At 47.1% G+C, this 18,146-nt stretch overlaps 1 protein-coding gene across 9 annotated transcripts in view; it reads right to left on the reverse strand.

The window, feature by feature from the left end:
- Nucleotides 1-18,146, reverse strand: part of LOC309598126 (unconventional myosin-Ic) — an 80,977-nt gene that overhangs the window by 47,033 nt on the left and 15,798 nt on the right. For 5 of the 9 annotated variants that reach the window (XM_082328306.1, XM_082328307.1, XM_082328308.1 and 2 more), the window contains one exon: nt 17,431-17,535. The exons of 1 other annotated variant lie outside the window; for it this stretch is intronic. In XM_082328306.1, the coding sequence (XP_082184432.1) occupies nt 17,431-17,535 (105 nt within the window). Of the gene's footprint in view, nt 1-7,693; nt 7,819-9,771; nt 9,974-13,032; nt 15,847-17,430; nt 17,536-18,146 lie in introns of those variants that run through there. 3 more of the 9 variants (XM_082328310.1, XM_082328311.1, XM_082328309.1) reach the window with 3 other exon arrangements.

Below are 18,146 nucleotides of genomic sequence, written 5' to 3' on the forward strand. Positions count from 1 at the left end.
CACATTCTCATCCTACACGGAGCCACTCTGAGGAATTTTCCTCCCATTGCAAGCTGAGCTCAGAAAGTGGTTGGGATAGCAGCAGCTGCCAGGTGAATATATTCCAGGCTCAAGGCTGGAAGGAGCTGCCCTCTGTCCCCACCTAGACCCGGACTCATCGGAGCAGAAACAGACGCTCGGCAACCCATCAGGTTTCAGTTTAAAGACAGAGATCAAACACCCACCTTCGCTCAGCGAGTTTTTTGCATACAGCACTTTACATCTCTTGCAACATTTCCTCTTCGCAGGGTGCCCTCCTGCCCCAGCCGGCAGAGCAGCACAGAAGCCCTCGCTCCCGACCTGCCGGGCTCCCCGCACCAGGCACCCCGCTCCGGTGGCTCTCACCCCCCCGCAGAGGGAGGCTGCAAGGCGGTCACTGTCGGCGCTAGCCTCCAGGCAGAGCTGCTCATCTTTGACTCTTTTTTCCTTTATACTTCTCCCTTGTATCAGGACACAATTATCTCAAATCAGCTTAGTTTATACTTGAGACAAATAACGCCTGAAAGCTTTACCCAAATATATAAATGGCCCATAACCACCAACCCATGTATTCTTTAATTCTATCAGGCAAAAAGAAAAGATACTGTGCTCGCATCATTACGTCGTCACAGGTTTTTCTTAAATGTTCTAGGGACTCTTAACACACCTGTTTTAGACATACCTCATAAAAGCGCACAAACTATCCCTCCTGTTATCCCAAATTGCTCCTAGCTTTCTCCAGTCCCTGCATAAGCAGCCGTGGCAGCACTGTTTCTTCTGGGGATTGAGGAGACATCTTTTTGGTCATCTTAAAGGACAACATCTAACTGACAGGCAGCGCTACTGCTCATCTGTACTTCTGTAACAACCGAGATTTCAAACAGTTTAACGAAATGCTTTCTGCTGGAAACCAAAATTGTAAGTGCTAAAACTAAGCACCAACTGAAAAAAGAAGAGAGCCAAAATAATAGGGATTTGTCCTTAAGTTATTTCATAAGGCCGAGCTCTAATTTTCTTCAGCTCTGCTAATTATCCGTGGATCCACTACTTCAGGAGGACGCAGAGATGAAAAAGGAGAGCAAAATAAGGTTGGCTGGATCTATGATACAGGCTTATTTTGGCCTCCCAACCTTTTCTGCCTCCCGTACCTTTTTATCCTCCCAAACGTTTCCAGCCGCCCCTTCTTCTTGGCCTCTACTTTCCTTGCTGACCTCCCACACCATTTTGGCCTCCCGCTCCTTTTCGGTCCCTACTTTTCCTTCTGGCTTCCCAGCCCTTTCCAGCCTCCCACACGTTTTTGGCCTCTACTTTTCTTTTGGACAAATACTTTGCGCAAAATATTCAGATCCCCCTAAGGTTATGGATATGTAAGTTCCCTATCCAAGCGCATCCGTACTTTGACCCCAGCTGACCAGAAACAAGCCAGCTTCCACCCAGACACCCTGCAGTCACAGCAGCACGATTTTATGGCCACGGAAACGTGCTGGCTCTCTCAGTGACTCCAAATCCTGCTAGGACTCTCATAGCACTGCACAGTTACTTGTGTTAATGGAGGTACAAAAGTAAAACATGAGAAATTCTGAGATGGTAAAAATCAGAGTTTCAGAGCAACGCTTTCCTAAGGTTTAGGGGTGATGCAAATCCCCACTACGCTTGTTTAAACAAATATAGATGTTCCAGCTTTGCTAATGGCTCCGTAAGCTGCTGTTCCCAGTCCCTATCCACCAGCTTTCCGGACAGAAGGTCAGCAAGATTAAAGTTAAAAATCACCTGCATTCCTGCAGAGTGCTATCATCAGGCACGCAAAAACGCACTCCGTACTTCTCTGCAGAATTTGCTTTTGATCCCCTCCTCCAACTTTAAGACCAACAAATCCATGCACAAATAAAATGGGGATCTGGGAAGTCACATATTTTATATTTGCCCTCATTTTCAAATGAGACCTTAAGTTTTCCTTTCTATTTTCAAACAACATTGTGGCCAAAAAAGCTTGTGACTTTAGGAGAAATCAAAAATATACATTTGAATACACTACTCAAAATGCAGTGTTTGGTTTACTTGAGAAATGTGATAGGTACTTTTTGTTGTTTGTTGTTTTTGGAAAGGTGCAACAGATACAAAAGCAGTTCTTCATTATACACTGCTATGCTTTTCCAGTAAACATATTGCTCTGAATCTTCTCTTCCAAGTTGCAATATTTTTCTAATTACATGGTACTTAGTAGCTCTGAAGGAAAAGCAAAGAGAACTGACCACAAAATTCAGAAATGCATAAATTCAAAAGGGAGATCTGAAATATCTTCAAAAGTTACATTTTAACGGTCCAAACACCCTTCCCACGGGAGTCAGGCACGCTTAGCTGCCCCCACTTCATTCCCGCATGAAGAAACCGATGGAGAACCCGTTAGATTGCATTGCGTGCACCTGGCATCATTTGTTCCGTACACCAAAAACCAATCGGGTACACAAACCCTGCTTGTTATTATAGTCTTGATAGCTGTAATGGGTGGGTAGGAAAGCTGCCTGTAATATTGGTGAGAAAATAATGTGCTAACGCAAAATAGCACAAAATAAAAAAATATTTTAAGTGCTTGCTTAAAATAAGGCAAAAGAAACATCTGGTTTGCTACCTAAGTTCCAGTTCTGTCAGAAGGAGAATTCCTGGCTTCCTGGTGCAAAGGTGTGGCTTCCCTCCCAAGATGCAGAAGAGGCAATTCTGAACAGACTCCAAAATCCTAAGAGCGTAAGACAACCTGTTATTTAAAACAACAAGATGTGTGGACAGAGAACAAGGCTTTCTGGTCTCTAATTTGGAAAGTTCAATAAAACTCTAGAAAAAACCAACACTAATTTTGTGCAATGATCTTTCCCCTTCTGAAAACTGCGCCATTGCCTTTGCTGCAGACCCAAACCTGAACCGCAGAAATACTACTTCTAATGCAGCAGCGTGGTGTTGCAAATACGTATCAATTTTTGTTTTGAAAAAATGCTGATTATAGTGTGCTGCCTTATAATGCGTGGAACTGCATATTTTAGTTATTAAAGTTAGCAAACAAGTCTGGCTGTTGAAAGTCATTTCCCTGAGCAAACAATGACTCAGTGCGGACTGCATAATGTAGACGTTATTAGTTACTGTTAGCAAGTTTCAAAAGCCCAACTCCCAACACTACACAAAGACATACTTCAGAACGGAAAATAGTTTTCCTCCTACTTCTACGGTTCCAGTTACACTGTTTCAGTGGAATTTAATTTTCTAGAAAGCTAATCAGATCACTATCTCCTTATTATACGCCTGAACATCGACTTAACTGGACCCTTCGGCCATGAACAATAAGCGGGGCCAGAGAGCTGGGTTGACCCTCTTTGCTGTTCTCAGTTTGTCGTTGTAACACTGAAGTGAAGCCGATTCTTTCCTGGACAGGAATTTCCCATCTAGACCAGGCAGCAGGCGGTAACGAAAACAGACATAAAGACAATCGCAAAATATTGAGTGTATGGTAATGAAGAAAAAAATGCAACCGTAAGCTCACCGCAATCCTCCGACAAACCCTGGTCCCTAGTTGAATTACAGCTCCTTCGATAATCCTCCTCTTCATTAGTGCAATGGCCAAGTCCACCTGGCACCGGCAGCTGGCATACGGCCCCACCGATCACTCGAACGAACGAAACGCAGCCTCAGCTGCCGAGACACAAAGGTTCCCCTGCAGGCTTCAGACCCCTACGGAGGCTGCTCTCCGGCTGCGAGCGCACGCTGTCTCAAAGAGCTGTACTGCCTTTTGTAAGGGCGAAATCTCTGCTCAGGTATGAGAACACTACAGGGAAAGAGACTGAAACATCCACGGTAAACTTTTGCCAGAAAAGTGCCTCCAAAAGCAATTACTGAAATCATAATTGACAGGCACATCCTTTTAAAGCAACTACAGCTTACGAGGTCCACTCTGCATCCAAACAGCAGGCTGAATGCCATCGTAATTGTCTTTTTGTCCATGTGCCATCTTTTTGCCTAGCAGTGATTTCAGAAAGCTCTTTTATGGAGAAGGAGGAAAAAAAAAATTCTTTTTGGGACAGCGTGGAGGGAGGATTTTTTTGTCATTCATAGACTATGCATTTCCTGGCAGAAATGAGAACACGTTTTGGCCTAACACTCTTTGCCACCAACAATTACACTGCCCATTCGGTCACAACACTTTCCGATGACTGCAGGCGGCCGTATCGCCCAGCTCCAGGGCCCTACTGCCTAGGAGGCAAACGCTGCAGCGCTCCGGAGGTACTGCCAAATGCTAAAAACCCATGTCCATTTATTATCAGCTGCTGAACTGAATTACAGGAAGGGCGGTGGCCAGGCCGGACCAAGGTCAACGTGCCGGTTAAAGGGCTGCAAGTGTCCCCGCGAAGAGCAGCTCGCCGGTCATTCACGCGTGACCAGCGCCTTCCTACAGAAAAAAAGCTGCCAGGGAGAGCTATCCATGCACGCATGCCACAGCAGTTCTAAATACTAACCTTTATTGCCTTCCAGTACAGGAATTTAATACCGGACAGACTGCACTGAATATATATATTAAACAGAAAAGGTACTGGCCCTGCTGCTCCTTCATGTATTGAGGAGTATTTAAATAATGCAGGGCAGGGCTTTAAAGAATACCAGACCTTCCACCCCCACAGAACATGACTGAGTTGCAACAAATTACGTGGGATTTGTCCACTCAGAACCTCCTGTCATAACAAACTTTGTTAGCTTTTCACATTTACTTATACCACTTGCTACATCTTTATTAATGCTTGCTGGGAAGAGCTGGCCGCCTACCCCACTGATGCATCAACAAGGAGTCAAGTATGCAGAGGAGGGCACAAAAGGATATTTTCCAGCAGAGAGATCATTCAGTCCAGACAGAGGCACAGTAAAAGTGGCTCCCTCCGGGCAGAAAAATAACCGTGTGACAATCTCGGAGAAAGACAACCCATGCAAACCTCATCCACTAGAAAAGACAACAGAAGGCTAGATGTATGGTTTCTGTCGAAGGCGGGGATAGTAATCCTCGTCAAAGCCAACCACATCACTCACGAGTTGGTTATAAAGCAGTAAAGCAGCACACAACGCAGTAAGGTCCCTGACGGAGGACAAGCACGGGCTGCAATTGCCATCGCTTCACCCCAGTGCAAAGCCCGGCTGCTGCCACCGGAGCAGCCCCCGCCCCATCCCGGCCATCTCCGCCTGCCCCATCGTATTCTTTGCGCAGGTGGAGACGTTCACGGGCTCACGCAGCGAGCTGAGCTGGGAAACTGCTCCAGACAAATTACCGATTTGCTTGGCCTACTCAGTTTTAATTTGGATCAGTTCTTTGGCCGTCATTGATACAGGTAAGCCGAAGCACAACACAAACGGTTTTTCCCACAGCGACGTTTCAGAAACATAGAAACACACCTTTCGAAACGGTGCTTTAGCCTGCACGAAAGGAGAAGTGATTTGGTTACATTTGCATCGCTTACAAGGGGCAGAAGGACACACCATCCTTAGGAAAACCCACCGTATTTAAGTTCTCCCCACCTCCTTTCCTGCAGCACCAGTAACACATTGCATTTTCCCACATGTAAGTCTGTCCTACAGAAGGCATCGGTTACTCGAAAGCACCCTGTGAACAGTCCTCCCCCGTTACTCCTTCAAACTGGGAGGCAAAGCGCTCTCGCCCAGCGATCCCCAACATTTTGCGTGCTGGAGCTACTGAGAAGCAGCAGGTGAGAGCGCTGGGCTGGGGGGGCGGCAGCGGCCCGCGACGCGCGGGAGCCATCGCTGCGATACCTGACTGTGACGGCACCTGCGGCCAGCTGTGCCGTGGCCGCTCCCGCACTTGCTGCGGACTGTCCGTCCTGACAGGCGCAAAGGCATTTGCACAGCTCCTAGAAAGCGGCAGTTCCCAACACGAGAGGGCCAAGTCCTCTGAGCAACACGACGCTACGAACAACAGGAAAACCCCCCATGTCTGAATACTGCTGGAACAAGGCTGATACTACCTCACCTTTGCATAAAGGCATCCGCAGCGTTTGAGCTTATTCATGGAAAAAAACACTGTATTTAGTCTGTTATTAAGCTTTCTTGGCCCCCAGGTTTTTACTGTCCTTCCTCCAGTGGGCTTAGAGCAAATTTAAAAAAAAAAAAAAGAAAAAAGAAAAAAGAAGAAAAGTCTTCTACCTGGCTTGAATAATTTTGTCAGGACCTGTATAATTCCTCTTACAAATATTATAAATTCTGAAGATGTATCATACATCACAAGCTTCTTTGCTATTAGTTATGCAAAAGGGAACAGAAATTGCACACTGGGTCCTGAGTCACATGGGATCTCTCACTCCCTTCGCATACTATGATTCAGACTTTTTTTGTTTTCTGTAAAAAAAAAAAAAAAAAAATCTATGTCATGATAAATCAGGATAGCGCGCATACAGTCTGGCACTCCACTGCTCCCTGCCATGCAGAAGGGAAGATTTATATTGACACAGGCCCTCCCTAAAACACAGGATTATATCCAGCATCAAAACTGAAAATCCCTAAGTGTTATGACAGTGGTTGCCATACCAGGGCCTACCGTAAAAATTAAGAACTCATCAGTTCCGTAAGCCTTAGGCAGTTTCTGAAAGAGTTCTGAAAAGGTGCTGACAGCTGGTAATTGTCTATTGCTCCAAAGGGAGATGAAAGAGAAACGCCTTTCTTCCCAGTTACTCTAAGATGTGGCTCTGCTTTCACGGCTTGTCCCACCGACCAAGCACATCTTCTCCTTTGTCGCTTTCTAAAGCTAGGCAGCTGCCGCCTACCAGTACTTCTGGAGAAGCCTTCCACCTCGAGCAACTGTCACAGAAAGAATAAACACCAGAATAATCTCTGTATTGTATCTCAGAGTCATTTTTCTTCTGTAATCCCCCCAAATACGAGGACGCAGATCAAGCCGGCTTACTTGGAAAGTTCAAGTTACTGGAATGAGACGTTCATTCGGCGCAGAGTCAGATTCCTTCCATAAATCACTGTCACCTACAGCCACTAACGCCAGGTATATTAGGAAAGGGAAAAACTGGCACAGAAAGCAGCACAACAGAGGGGGACCCTTGAGCCTGAGGGGGACGCAGAGCTGTGGCCTGCGCTGGAGAAGTTCCGCTGTTTGACCACATCCCCACCTGTAAGAGAGGACTGGAAACACCGACCTTTCTTCGTGAAGTGCTTTTAGGCACCCGCGCAAGCGCTGGCACACCGGGAAGAACGACCCCAGCGCAGAGCCAAGCGCTCCCCGCGGCGGGACGCGTCGCCGGTAAGCGCAGCGCAGCAGGTCGGTGTGCGCGGCCGCCTCCGGGGCCCGGCCCCCGCCCGCCCCGGCCCCCCGCGCCCCGGCCCCGCCAGCAGCGCTACGGGAGGGGATGCCGCCGGCCGGGCACCGCTGGTTTCTTTCCCCCGTGGAAACGCCGGAGTGCCCGGGAAGGAACGGCCGAGCCGCGGCCGCCCGCCCCCGCGCCCCTCCGCGCCTCCCGGCAGCCCGCGGCCATGTGGCCGAGCCCCGGCGCCTTTCGGCGGGCACGGCGCGGCGGATGGCGGCCGCGGTCACCCCCGCCCCGGGCTGCGGCCGGCCCTGCCCGGCCCGGCCCTGCCCTGCGGCGGCCGCGCCGCTGCCCCCGGCCCCGGCCCCGGCCCCGCTCACCTGCGCTCCGCGCCCCGCCGGGGACCCGGGGCCCTGCGGCGGTTCCGGGAGCGCCTCGGCGCCGGCTGCCCACGGGAGCCCGCGCCGCGCCGCTAGTGAGCATGTCCGAGCGCCGGGCATGCGGAGTGCGGGCGGCGAGGCCGCGGCCCTGCCTCCGCCCTCACCTGCCCCGGCTCAGCGGGGCGGGCCGCGGCCAAGGGCCCCGCCGGCCCCGCTCCGGGCCCCGCTCCCGGCCCCCGGCCGGCGGGGAGCGCTGGGCGCCGCCGGGCCCCGCCGGCAGGAACCGCTCGCCCCCGCCGCCCGGTGCGGGACGGGAGCATCCCGCGGAGAAGCCCCTACCGGAGCGGGTCTGCGGCGCGCCTGCCCCCGCCGGGCGCAGGACGGACAGAGCTCGGCGCCGCGGATCGCGCTGCCGCCCCTGCGGGGGGAGTCCCCGAACCGCGTCTCCGCGGGAGGACGCGGGGCGAAGCCCCTCGGGAGCGGAACCCGCAGCCAGGGCGAGCGCGGGCAGCGACCCCCCGCCCGCCCGGCCCCGCGGCGAAGGACGGGGGCAGCCGGGCCGCGGCCCACCAGCAGCTCTGCCTGCGACTGAACCCCAACGGGCCGCAGCGCCCTGAGCTGAGCTGCGAAGCTCCGCACGTCCCTGCCCGCAGCAGCTTCAGGCGTCCTCACCTGGAAGCTCCCACAGTCCATCAGGAGCCGCTTGTCTCGGGCCGTTCCCGCAGCACCAACAGTACTTGACAAACACAGACTGCCGTTCCCAAAGCAGCAAATTACAGTTTTATGGACTGTTAATGAGCATTTAAAACTTTTTAGACAGCTGAACTAGCAGCTCTCTCTGTCGTCTCCCCCAGGATCCTGGCACATGCTATCCGGGATGAGGTTTAAAGGAACAGTTCCCCTGGGAAAGACAATTCAGTCCAGCCCGGGGCCCCTGCTGTCGCTACGAGGCATCAGTGACCTTCCCCGACCACGTACTGGAAACCAGAGAAGACCAGAATGGCCACTATCTCCTCTTCCCACAAGGCAGAGCTCTCAGGTTTTTCTGAAGTAAAACAACTCTACCTAAGCCCTGTGTAACGCACGCAGTAAATGTCTTTGCTCATTTTCAGATGGAGTTTCAGATTACTCACTAGAAGGACAATGCTGGGAAACGGGAGCAACGCGCACAGATGGGTACTTCAGTACCCGGTGGCTCTGCCCAGAGCAATCTGCTGCCGGAACTGAGGCACATTAAACAGTTTGAGTGCCTATGACGACGAGATATAAATTCACAGTCGCATTTATGAACGTTTAAACATAAGGAGGATTTCAAAAACTTTTTTACAGAGTTCTTTCTCTTTAGACTCCTTTAATTAGCAAGTGCACAAATCCAGTTAGAAAATATGCTGAAGCAAAACACGCCGAATGGCCATTCATTCCAAGTACCGAAAACTAAAAATTATTCTTAGAAAAGTACTGCGTCTTTCTTAACTATCTACACCTACCGCGTCAAACCAGAAATAATCGGCTCACGGATTCCCCACCTGCTTCCCCACCAACCCTGAACCCAGCTCAACGAAAGTCACGAGTTAACAGAATACGCAGCTCCTCGAGGCACTAATAACAGTCCGTTACCGTGTTCCTCTACCACTGCATTCTGATGGGTGAACCTTCCTATAACATTCAGGGCATGAATCCAGCGACAACGCGACCAATCGATACCAGAGGATCCAAACACTCTTTTCAAAGCCGTTTCCCTTCCTTTGTAGTTTGAAAGTGCTTCCAGAATTCTGAGAGAACGAATGCGGCCAGGCCAAACACCAACTGCCAGTCACACCGACCTCGGTACGCCGAGGTATTCCCACAGCAAATACACTTTAATGATTTTCTAAACTCCCAGTCGCTTAATATTGCCATTCATGGCGCCTAATTTCATCCTAGTGAGAGAAAGCTGTTCACAAGACAGCTACAGTCACTCCCATGAGCAGCCGGTCTTGCAGAAGCCTCCTATTTTCGCACGTCTCAGTTCACTAAGCTGGTTATCGCGTAGCTAACACTGCGAGGAGGGAGAAAAGAACAATAAAGAACAGGCTTACAGTCTTGCGTTCTCCATTGCGACTAACCACGCGGATGATTTCTCCGGTAGGAACACGTTCGATTTGCAGTTCCATTTTTCCAAGGTAGGTCAGTAAATCCCTCTATTCTTTACGGATCGTTCCAATTTCAAAGCACAGCAGCACAACTCCCCGAGTAGCCTGGGAGAAGACCTTGGCTAACTGCAGTCTCTGGTTCAGAGCCCTGTTGCGAGAGGAAGAGATGAACCTCTGTATTTATACTAAGCGTAGGTGTGAGCTGAAACAACAATTAAGTTCAAGACTAGTTTCCCCTAGTTACAATGTGTCAAGACAGTTCCAAGAAGCCTAAATTTATGTTCGTGTTTATGGCCGTGAACTTCGTTGATGTTCCATTTTAGTCCCCGCGGACGTAGGAAAGTCAAGTCGCTGCGGATGCCGTTCCGTAGGTATTAGCACGAAACAATCGCACGGGAGAGTTTACAAATCTACCAAGAGATTTTATGTAGAAAAGATTCTTCACCTTGGCCTCCAGGATACTTGGTTTAGAGATCAGAGCAACAGAAAATACCGACTGCTCCCCTGGTAACTACAGGAAGTTCTTCAAATTGCTGCAGACCTAATCGTTATTAAATGAATCCTCGAGTAGCTAACTCATCATGACAGGGGAAATTAACTTGCACACGTTACTGCACAAAAATTCCTACTATGAATGTGAGAAAAACAATCCGGTGAGCACTGGTTTAAGTGCAATTACAGAGCTTTACCACAGCCGCATCATCCGTTACTGCAGTCTCCTGAGCTATGACCCCCCTGCACCCCCAGCAGATGCCGACATCCCGCCAGCGACGGGGGAAAAAAGATCAGTCTAACCATCGGGTATTCCAAGACTTGCTGTTAGGGGACAATTCCTTCTGTCTCCTTAGAATAGCCACATTTGAATTTTCAGCTTTACTACCAACTAATTCCCGATGATACCTCTTGTCAAAACACTACCTAGACGTTACGATTAACAAGGACCTGGCCATTCAAGAGCAGATACGGAGAACACCATTCTGTTCGGTAACTGAAAAGAAATGGCCCGTCACTGTTCGTTTTCACATCTGCAATTATTCGTATACTTCCCTTAGCTGTCATAGACGAGACTGTTCCAGTCCAACAATTCCTTCCTTGACCACTCACTTCCCAATACAGGGTTCTACTGAAAGAGATTTTATCACTTTAAAAAACCCATCACTGTCACTTCCACAAACAAAACCGCCCCACTCAGTAACATGGAGCAAGACCTAGCCTATCTTAGCTACCCTTCCTACACAGAGAAATTACAAAGATTAGTAGTCTAGAACATGAGGGCTGCTTAACTGGAATGATTTCTGTGATGCAGATACCAGAATTATGTGCAAAAAAACTTCTGAAAATGGACTGCAAGTAAGTGAGGAAAAAGAGGGAAAAAGAAAAGGATAAAGAAAGTGGAAAGAGGCTGAAGAAGAAACAGATATATGAAAGAGAGAACAAAATAGAAGAGGGAAGAGAGGAACACAAGCAGTACGCTTTAAAACCACAGTTAGAGCGAAGCTCATGTTTGATAAGCAATGCTGCAACCTTCCCTGCTAGGGCTGATGTCTGTATTTGATAGCTGGCTGTTTCACACAAAGTATGTTAACAGGTTAAAATGTTCGCTCTTGTCTTTTTCTTCTTTTTGTGGCGCTAGTAAATTCTTATTTTCTGAATTCTTCCCACACCTCTGCCTTTCCTGCTGGCAGTTTGCGTTCCCAGAGCTCACACCTCCTCCCACTTCACTGTTCCCCCCCAGTGACTCTTCCAGCCTGCGCTTCAGAAGCTCCCACACAGGTTCTCCTGCTGCTTTCTAGGCTGCACACATGCGATGTTCTTCCTTTTAATTGCAGAGACCTCGTCAAGGGAAGACGGCGGTTCCAGGTAACCCAGGGAGGCGGGACGTGCGCACACAGATAGGTGACCGTGCTGAAGGCGCAGCAGTGGAACAGAGCAGCTCAGCACAGCTCCCCGGTGGGTGCGCTGCCAGAGGCACCCGAGGAGGAGCGCACAGCTTCAGCGGGTGAAGCGCCGCCGCCGCGGCTGAACGAAGCGGCCTCACACAGAACACCTTCCTCTGCACGACCGTGTACTACACAACTCTAGTGTTCGCGTTAAAGATAAAAGAAAGCAAGCTGTGCATACGGACAACTGGCCTCCAACGCTGCCATCTTTACACAGAAATCTTTTTCTCCATTCTTTCAAGATCGGTATAAAGAAAAAACAGGTATAAGGAAACTAGGATATTATCTGCTGAACGCATGAGTTATAAAGTTAAATAACATCGGCATTCATGCAGTGATGAGTACCGGGAACTTTCTGTGCTCTCTACGTCTTGTTATTACAAAAGAAATTGCTTCATTTCAATCGCTTTCAAGTAGCGAATCCCTATATCCAAGGACAGAAAGGGCCGTCGGAAATATTCCTGTTAGTAATGCAGAGTTCTCAAAAAAAGGTATCGTTTCCTCTCTCAAGGAAAACCTAGTTCAAGCTCTGTTCAACTGGCCTTTCCACTGCAGTACATTAATTAAGACAAGTTCATCTGAGTGTCACTCAGTGTCCGAGAGCAGAGAAGGAAGTAGTGGTAGTAGAAACAATAGTCTTTATCAGAACGTATTTTTAGGGTCTAACAAACACGCAAGACAGCTTAGAAATATTTCCTGTTTACAGGAGCTGTACTATCTATGTGCAATGATACACTGCACATCCTGAGGTTAGCTAGGAATCAGAAACACAGGGGAGTTAAATAAGGCTATACCGGACAACATTCCTTGGGAGACATATTTCCTATTTTAAAATAAATTCTCTAACAGCAGGGAATTATGAAAAGTTACCCTTAGATGGAAATGATTTGACAGCAAATTTATGTTAAAACACAAGTACAATGAAGCAGATCTTTCACAAAGACAAAAAAGACATCTCAAATCCTCCTGTGAACAAGTGAATTTAGAAGAACCTGTTCCTAAAAATTAAGAAAGCAATTTCAGTGGCTTGAGCATTTTTACAAGGAAAATATCAAAACCTCCTCAGAGGGGGAGGGGGGACAGAAAATCCCCACCAGCAGCCATTTAATACTGGAGTCATTCAAATGGAAAAAAAATAGTAGGTCCATCTGCTTTGTCCAAAAGAAAAACAGGATTTGTCCTTGCCCTTCTTTTGCAGTCCGAAGCCCTACCGCATGTGTTATCACTGACGTATCTCCATTCTAAAATACCATTGTATCTGCACATTAAACATGACCAAAGTTCCTCGGAGAAAGGTTACCATGCACGAATTAATCCTCCCCGCCCAAACTGATGTGTTTGTTCTCAAATTAATAGAGGCCACGTAGAACGCTTCACTGCCAGGATTTATTTTAGTGGTACATGAAAAGAAAACACATGAGTATAAAACCATTTCCAGTGATTCTAACATCCAATTAAAGGTGCTTTAAGAAAGATAAATTTCATCAGAAATTGTATCATTACAGGTCATGGAATAGTTTGAAAAGCTACCATAGGTAACAGTAGTAAACAAAAGTGCTACTGTGTGCGTAATACTTAAGAAAGAAGTACAGAGTTCTGTGCAGCAGCCTACTCACACACAAGCAGATTCAATCACAGCTGCTGTGGGCATTTTCAGTGAAGTCCTGCGATTCAAAGGCTTAGTTTACAAAACACAGCTGCTACGTCCAGTGGTTGAGAGGGTTATCAGCTCGCGCACAGCATCAAGGATCTTGAGTTTCTTGCCGGTGCAAAGCGGCTGTATGGCTCCCCCTCTGAGCTGCTCATGAACAGCAGATGCACCCTGATTAGAAGAAACTGGATCTTGGTCCACAATAAATCGTCAGCTGTGGTCCGGAATTCAAAGACCACTGTTCTTTGAGCTCTCCACAGAATCTCCTTGCATGGAGCACGGCAACGCAGTTACACAAGTAAAATCAGAAACGGAGTACAACTCTAGAACTGCAAGCTCTTTGCAATTCGGTAGGGATTTGTCTGATGCCCTAATTGCCGTGAAAAGTCACATATCCCAAAGATTTAGTGCAAAACAAATTCTGGTAAGACTGGTACAAATGTGAAAACTGTTTCTAATATTGTTCCAAAGTGTCATAGGAATGTACAAACTGTGAACCTCGAGGGAGTCTGAATCCATGCAATGAACACAGTGCCCTCTGAACCTGCCCTCACTACTTACAACTGGAAGCAGTTCCCAACGCCAAGCATTAAGCTGAGATACAACTAAATAAATTTACAGAGGCTAGGTGTTCTTAAACACCATCTGCAACTATCTAACCAGCTAACCTATGTTATAGTTTCCACAGTACACAAAGATGCCTGGACCCCAGAAGATTTTATACAGTGAATGATATAAGCAACTGCAAACCAAATCTCATATGGTGTTAACTTTCTGTCTCAAGAGAATCCTGAAAAAACTAAGGCTTTGAGAAAAAGAGCAAAAAGGAACCCATTCTGTTCTGAGGCAGTATTCCAGCATCAACACACCAGCATCCTTTGCTTTGCTCTTCCACTTGCCCCAAAGTTTCTCTTTCCATCCGTAACCAACATGACAGCGGTTAGTAAGTAACTTCACTTACCAGACACAGTAGGGAGCTCCGAGCTGTGTATCTAGAACATGGGAGACTCACAAGTGCTCTTTTCCGGCACTGCAGTCTGAGATTCTGCGGAATGTTGGTGCCTCTTCCAATCCTTTCCAAACATCTCCATTTCCTCATCAAGAAACAAAACCATTTCTGAAGCTAACTACCTTTCAGGTTTTTAAAGGTACATGATGTTTCTTACTCCATCTCCGCCATCAAGTGCACAGGATACATTAAGGTCTAAGCACCTCTAGAAAAGCAGAAATTTTGCAGACCAATTGCTATAAATTGAAGAGATTTACAATTTTGGTAGCACGAATTATGCCATAAGAACGAACTTGTTCCACGGAAATTCCCCGTTTGTAATTCCCATCATCTCTGCAGCAAGCGTAGCAATTCCGTGCCAGGATGGTATCAGGAAGTACTTAAATATGGCTTTAGCTTTCTAAATCCAATATGACAACAGAAAACAATGGGGGTTAGCACCACGATCACTGCCAACAAGTGCTTCAGGAACTACGGTCTGCTCACCTGTGCTAAAGCATTTCTCAACTTAAGCAATTTCTTTCAGAAATGGTGGGATCCCGGTCAACTCTGAGCCAGGGACTAGTGTACAAGTGGGTTTATTTTACTTTTTTAAATCAGAGGGACAAACGCAATAGGCAAATTGCTGAATTGATTTATAAAAGAAGAATAAAAAAAAAATCAGGAAAAGTGTGTTTTGATAAACGTATCTCAAGGTGGAAAAATCAGAAATGGAAAATCCTACAAACAGTTATCAGTAAGGCAGGAAGAAAAGGGATCTACTACCAAAGGAGAATTTATACACCCCAAAGATGTTGTTTTCATGTGACTTGTTGCCACACCTGTTTCCCAAAAGGTAATTAGCTTACATTTGAAAGTCAAATAAAATTTTAAAACAAGCTAACTAGCTGTATCTAATAAATAATTTTTTAAATAACTTCATTTAAACTCTGAATTTGGAAATCAATGATTAAGTGGTTACAGCATAGTAAATATTGTATTGTAAATAAAATATCCTCTACAAAAAAGGAGCAAGCCTAAAAATCTATCACAGAACACAACTTACTTAGGTCAAATCATTGTATTAGAAATCTCTGTCACCTTAAAGCATACAGAATTCATTAGGTGCTATTTTTACGGTTCTCATCCAGTGCAAGAGAGTTACTCTCCCCGTAACAATAAAAATATCTGTTTCCACAATAAATTATCTTCTATGAGCTTACAAAGTTTCTGAACAATCCTACCTGTCTTACTTGCACTTCTAAGAGTAAAAGCTTATAACCACTAAGACATAAAGAATCATCTGACTCCTGAGTCAGGACCGCTAAATGCTCTTTCTGCCTTCAGAACTCCTCATGCGATTCCAGATTGTCAGGTTTCTGCATCCAACTGTTCTCTTCCTGTGTCAGATCCTTTTCTAGCAATGTTCTGTTAGGCTGAATCTAGAAGACAGACAGTAGTTAAAAAACAAATTAACGCATTCAGAAACACTGTGTTGCTCTATGCTATCAATACACCGTTATATAAAGATGCCTTACATACTTGCTAGATACTGAGAAAATTAGCAGCAATGCATCTATGCAGCAATTATGAAATGAAAAAAAAGTAGAAAAACCCCACTAAACTGATATCAAAACATTGTCATGCAAAAAGAAAGGCAGATGGTGTGTTGTATCCAGATACAACTGACAACCATCCTGCAGAGTTTGTGGCAGATATTAAGCTCAGAGACAACTGAAATACTGGACTCTGCAATGTTTCTCACCAATGTAGAGAGAAAAATATGAACAGTATCGCTGAGATACACCAGCCAGCCCAGCAACTTCCACTACTGTACCCCCTAAGGTAATGGAGTTTCACAGTCTTCTAAAACCGCTTCATCCAACAACAATGCAGAGCTTCCACTTCAACCATTCTACAACACATTAGCACAGCCACGACAGCATGGAAAATTATACACAAACAAAATGATTTTGGCAACAAGTGCTTGTGTAGAAGCAGCAATGCTTGGTCGCTTCATCTAGTCTGTGCCAGTTATCTCGTATCTCAATCTTTCAGAAATTAAACAAAGAAGCCTGTTAAACAAATAACTTGAGTTCCAGTTGTCCTGTCTTTCCCAAACTCAAGCGACTAAATATACAGGAAACACTTCTGTGTAAATCATAGAATCGTTAAGGCTGGAAAAGACCCTTAAGATCATCGAGTCCAACCGCTAACCCAGCACTGCCAAGGCCACCACTAAACCATGTCCCTCAGCACCACATCTCCCGGCTTTTAAATCCCCCCAGGGATGGGGACTCAGCCCCTGCCCTGAGCAGCCTGGGCCAGGGCCTGGCAGCCCTTTCGGGGAAGAAATTGTCCTGTTGCTTGTTCCTGGGGAGCAGAGACCGACCCCCCCGGCTCCAGCCTCCTTTCAGGCCGTTGCAGAGAGCGATGAGGGCTCCCCTCAGCCTCCTCTTCTCCAGGCTGAGCCCCCCCAGCTCCCCCAGCCGCTCCTCCGCAGCCTTGTGCTCCAGCCCCTGCCCCAGCCTCGCTGCCCTGCTCTGGCCACGCTCCAGCCCCTCCATGGCCGCCTTGGGGTGCGGGGCCCAGCGCTGAGCACAGCATTCGAGGGGCGGCCTCACCAGTGCCCAGCGCAGGGCCAGCCTACCACAGAACGGAGCACAAAGAGCTCACTTACAATCTGTCAGAAACTTGGCAGCATTTAAGTTGAGTTGAGTTCTCGTCTTTACAGAAACTTAGGGACCTAACTGACAGAGCCTGAAGTTCCAAAAATGAAAGCTGAGAGAGAGAAACCTGTCTAATTTCATTACAACAGTGTGTTGCAAAAATAGCTACTCAGGGTCTTTAAGCATATCAGCAAATTCTTTTACGGGATGTTAGCCAGCACACATCCTTTTTGCAATTACTTCTGCTGCCATCTCCCCCAGGATTAATAGAGCTGCACACACCTATGTTCAGATGCATATGAAAGCAAAAGAAATAAAAATCCCATCAACGTTAATCAAAGCTTCCAAATATATTACCTGAAAAGGCTGGCTGATACCAACTATTGACTGCAAATTATTGCTATAATAACAAAGCAAAAATTCTCCTCCCATATCAGGTATTTCCGCAGCACTCATGTAAACCTGTCAAAAGAATAAGAATAGGCAATGGGCAATTTCCACAGAGAAAGAAGCTTACAAAAAAGCAGCGTCATCCATTTAGGACACCATAAAAATCAGTATTTACCATTTATAAGCAAGTTTTTAAACATAAGCTAAAAAGGACGAGGACAGAACTAACTCATGAAACCATCCGAAAACTAAGTCAGGGAGGAAAAGCGAATGTCCTTCCCCGTGTTAGCAAGCTGACTTGGTTCAGCGAGGAGGGAGGAGAGAGCCAGCGCTGCGGGGAGGGAGGGGCAGGGCCGCCCAGGCAGCAGGGAGGGAGACGGACGGCATGAAACGGCAGAGCAAACCCACCTCCCTTTGGCACTACCGAAAGATCCTAAACCGCAGCCCACAGCATCCTGCTGAAACGACGCTCATAGCGCTTAGATTTTTAAGCTTAGCAATAGGAAAGCATGACATTAGAGCAATTTTGATACAATCAGAATATTGATACAATACAATTTGGGCTTCTGTTGTAAACTCAATGCTAACTTACAAAACCTCTAACAAGAAATAACTGCTTTCCACTGTTGTCTGGAAAATCTCATCCATCCTTTCACTCACTGTCTCTCCAACATTAAATGTGA

The sequence above is a fragment of the Platalea leucorodia genome (assembly GCF_965183815.1).
Source record: "Platalea leucorodia genome assembly, chromosome: 16".
NCBI lineage: Eukaryota > Metazoa > Chordata > Aves > Pelecaniformes > Threskiornithidae > Platalea > Platalea leucorodia.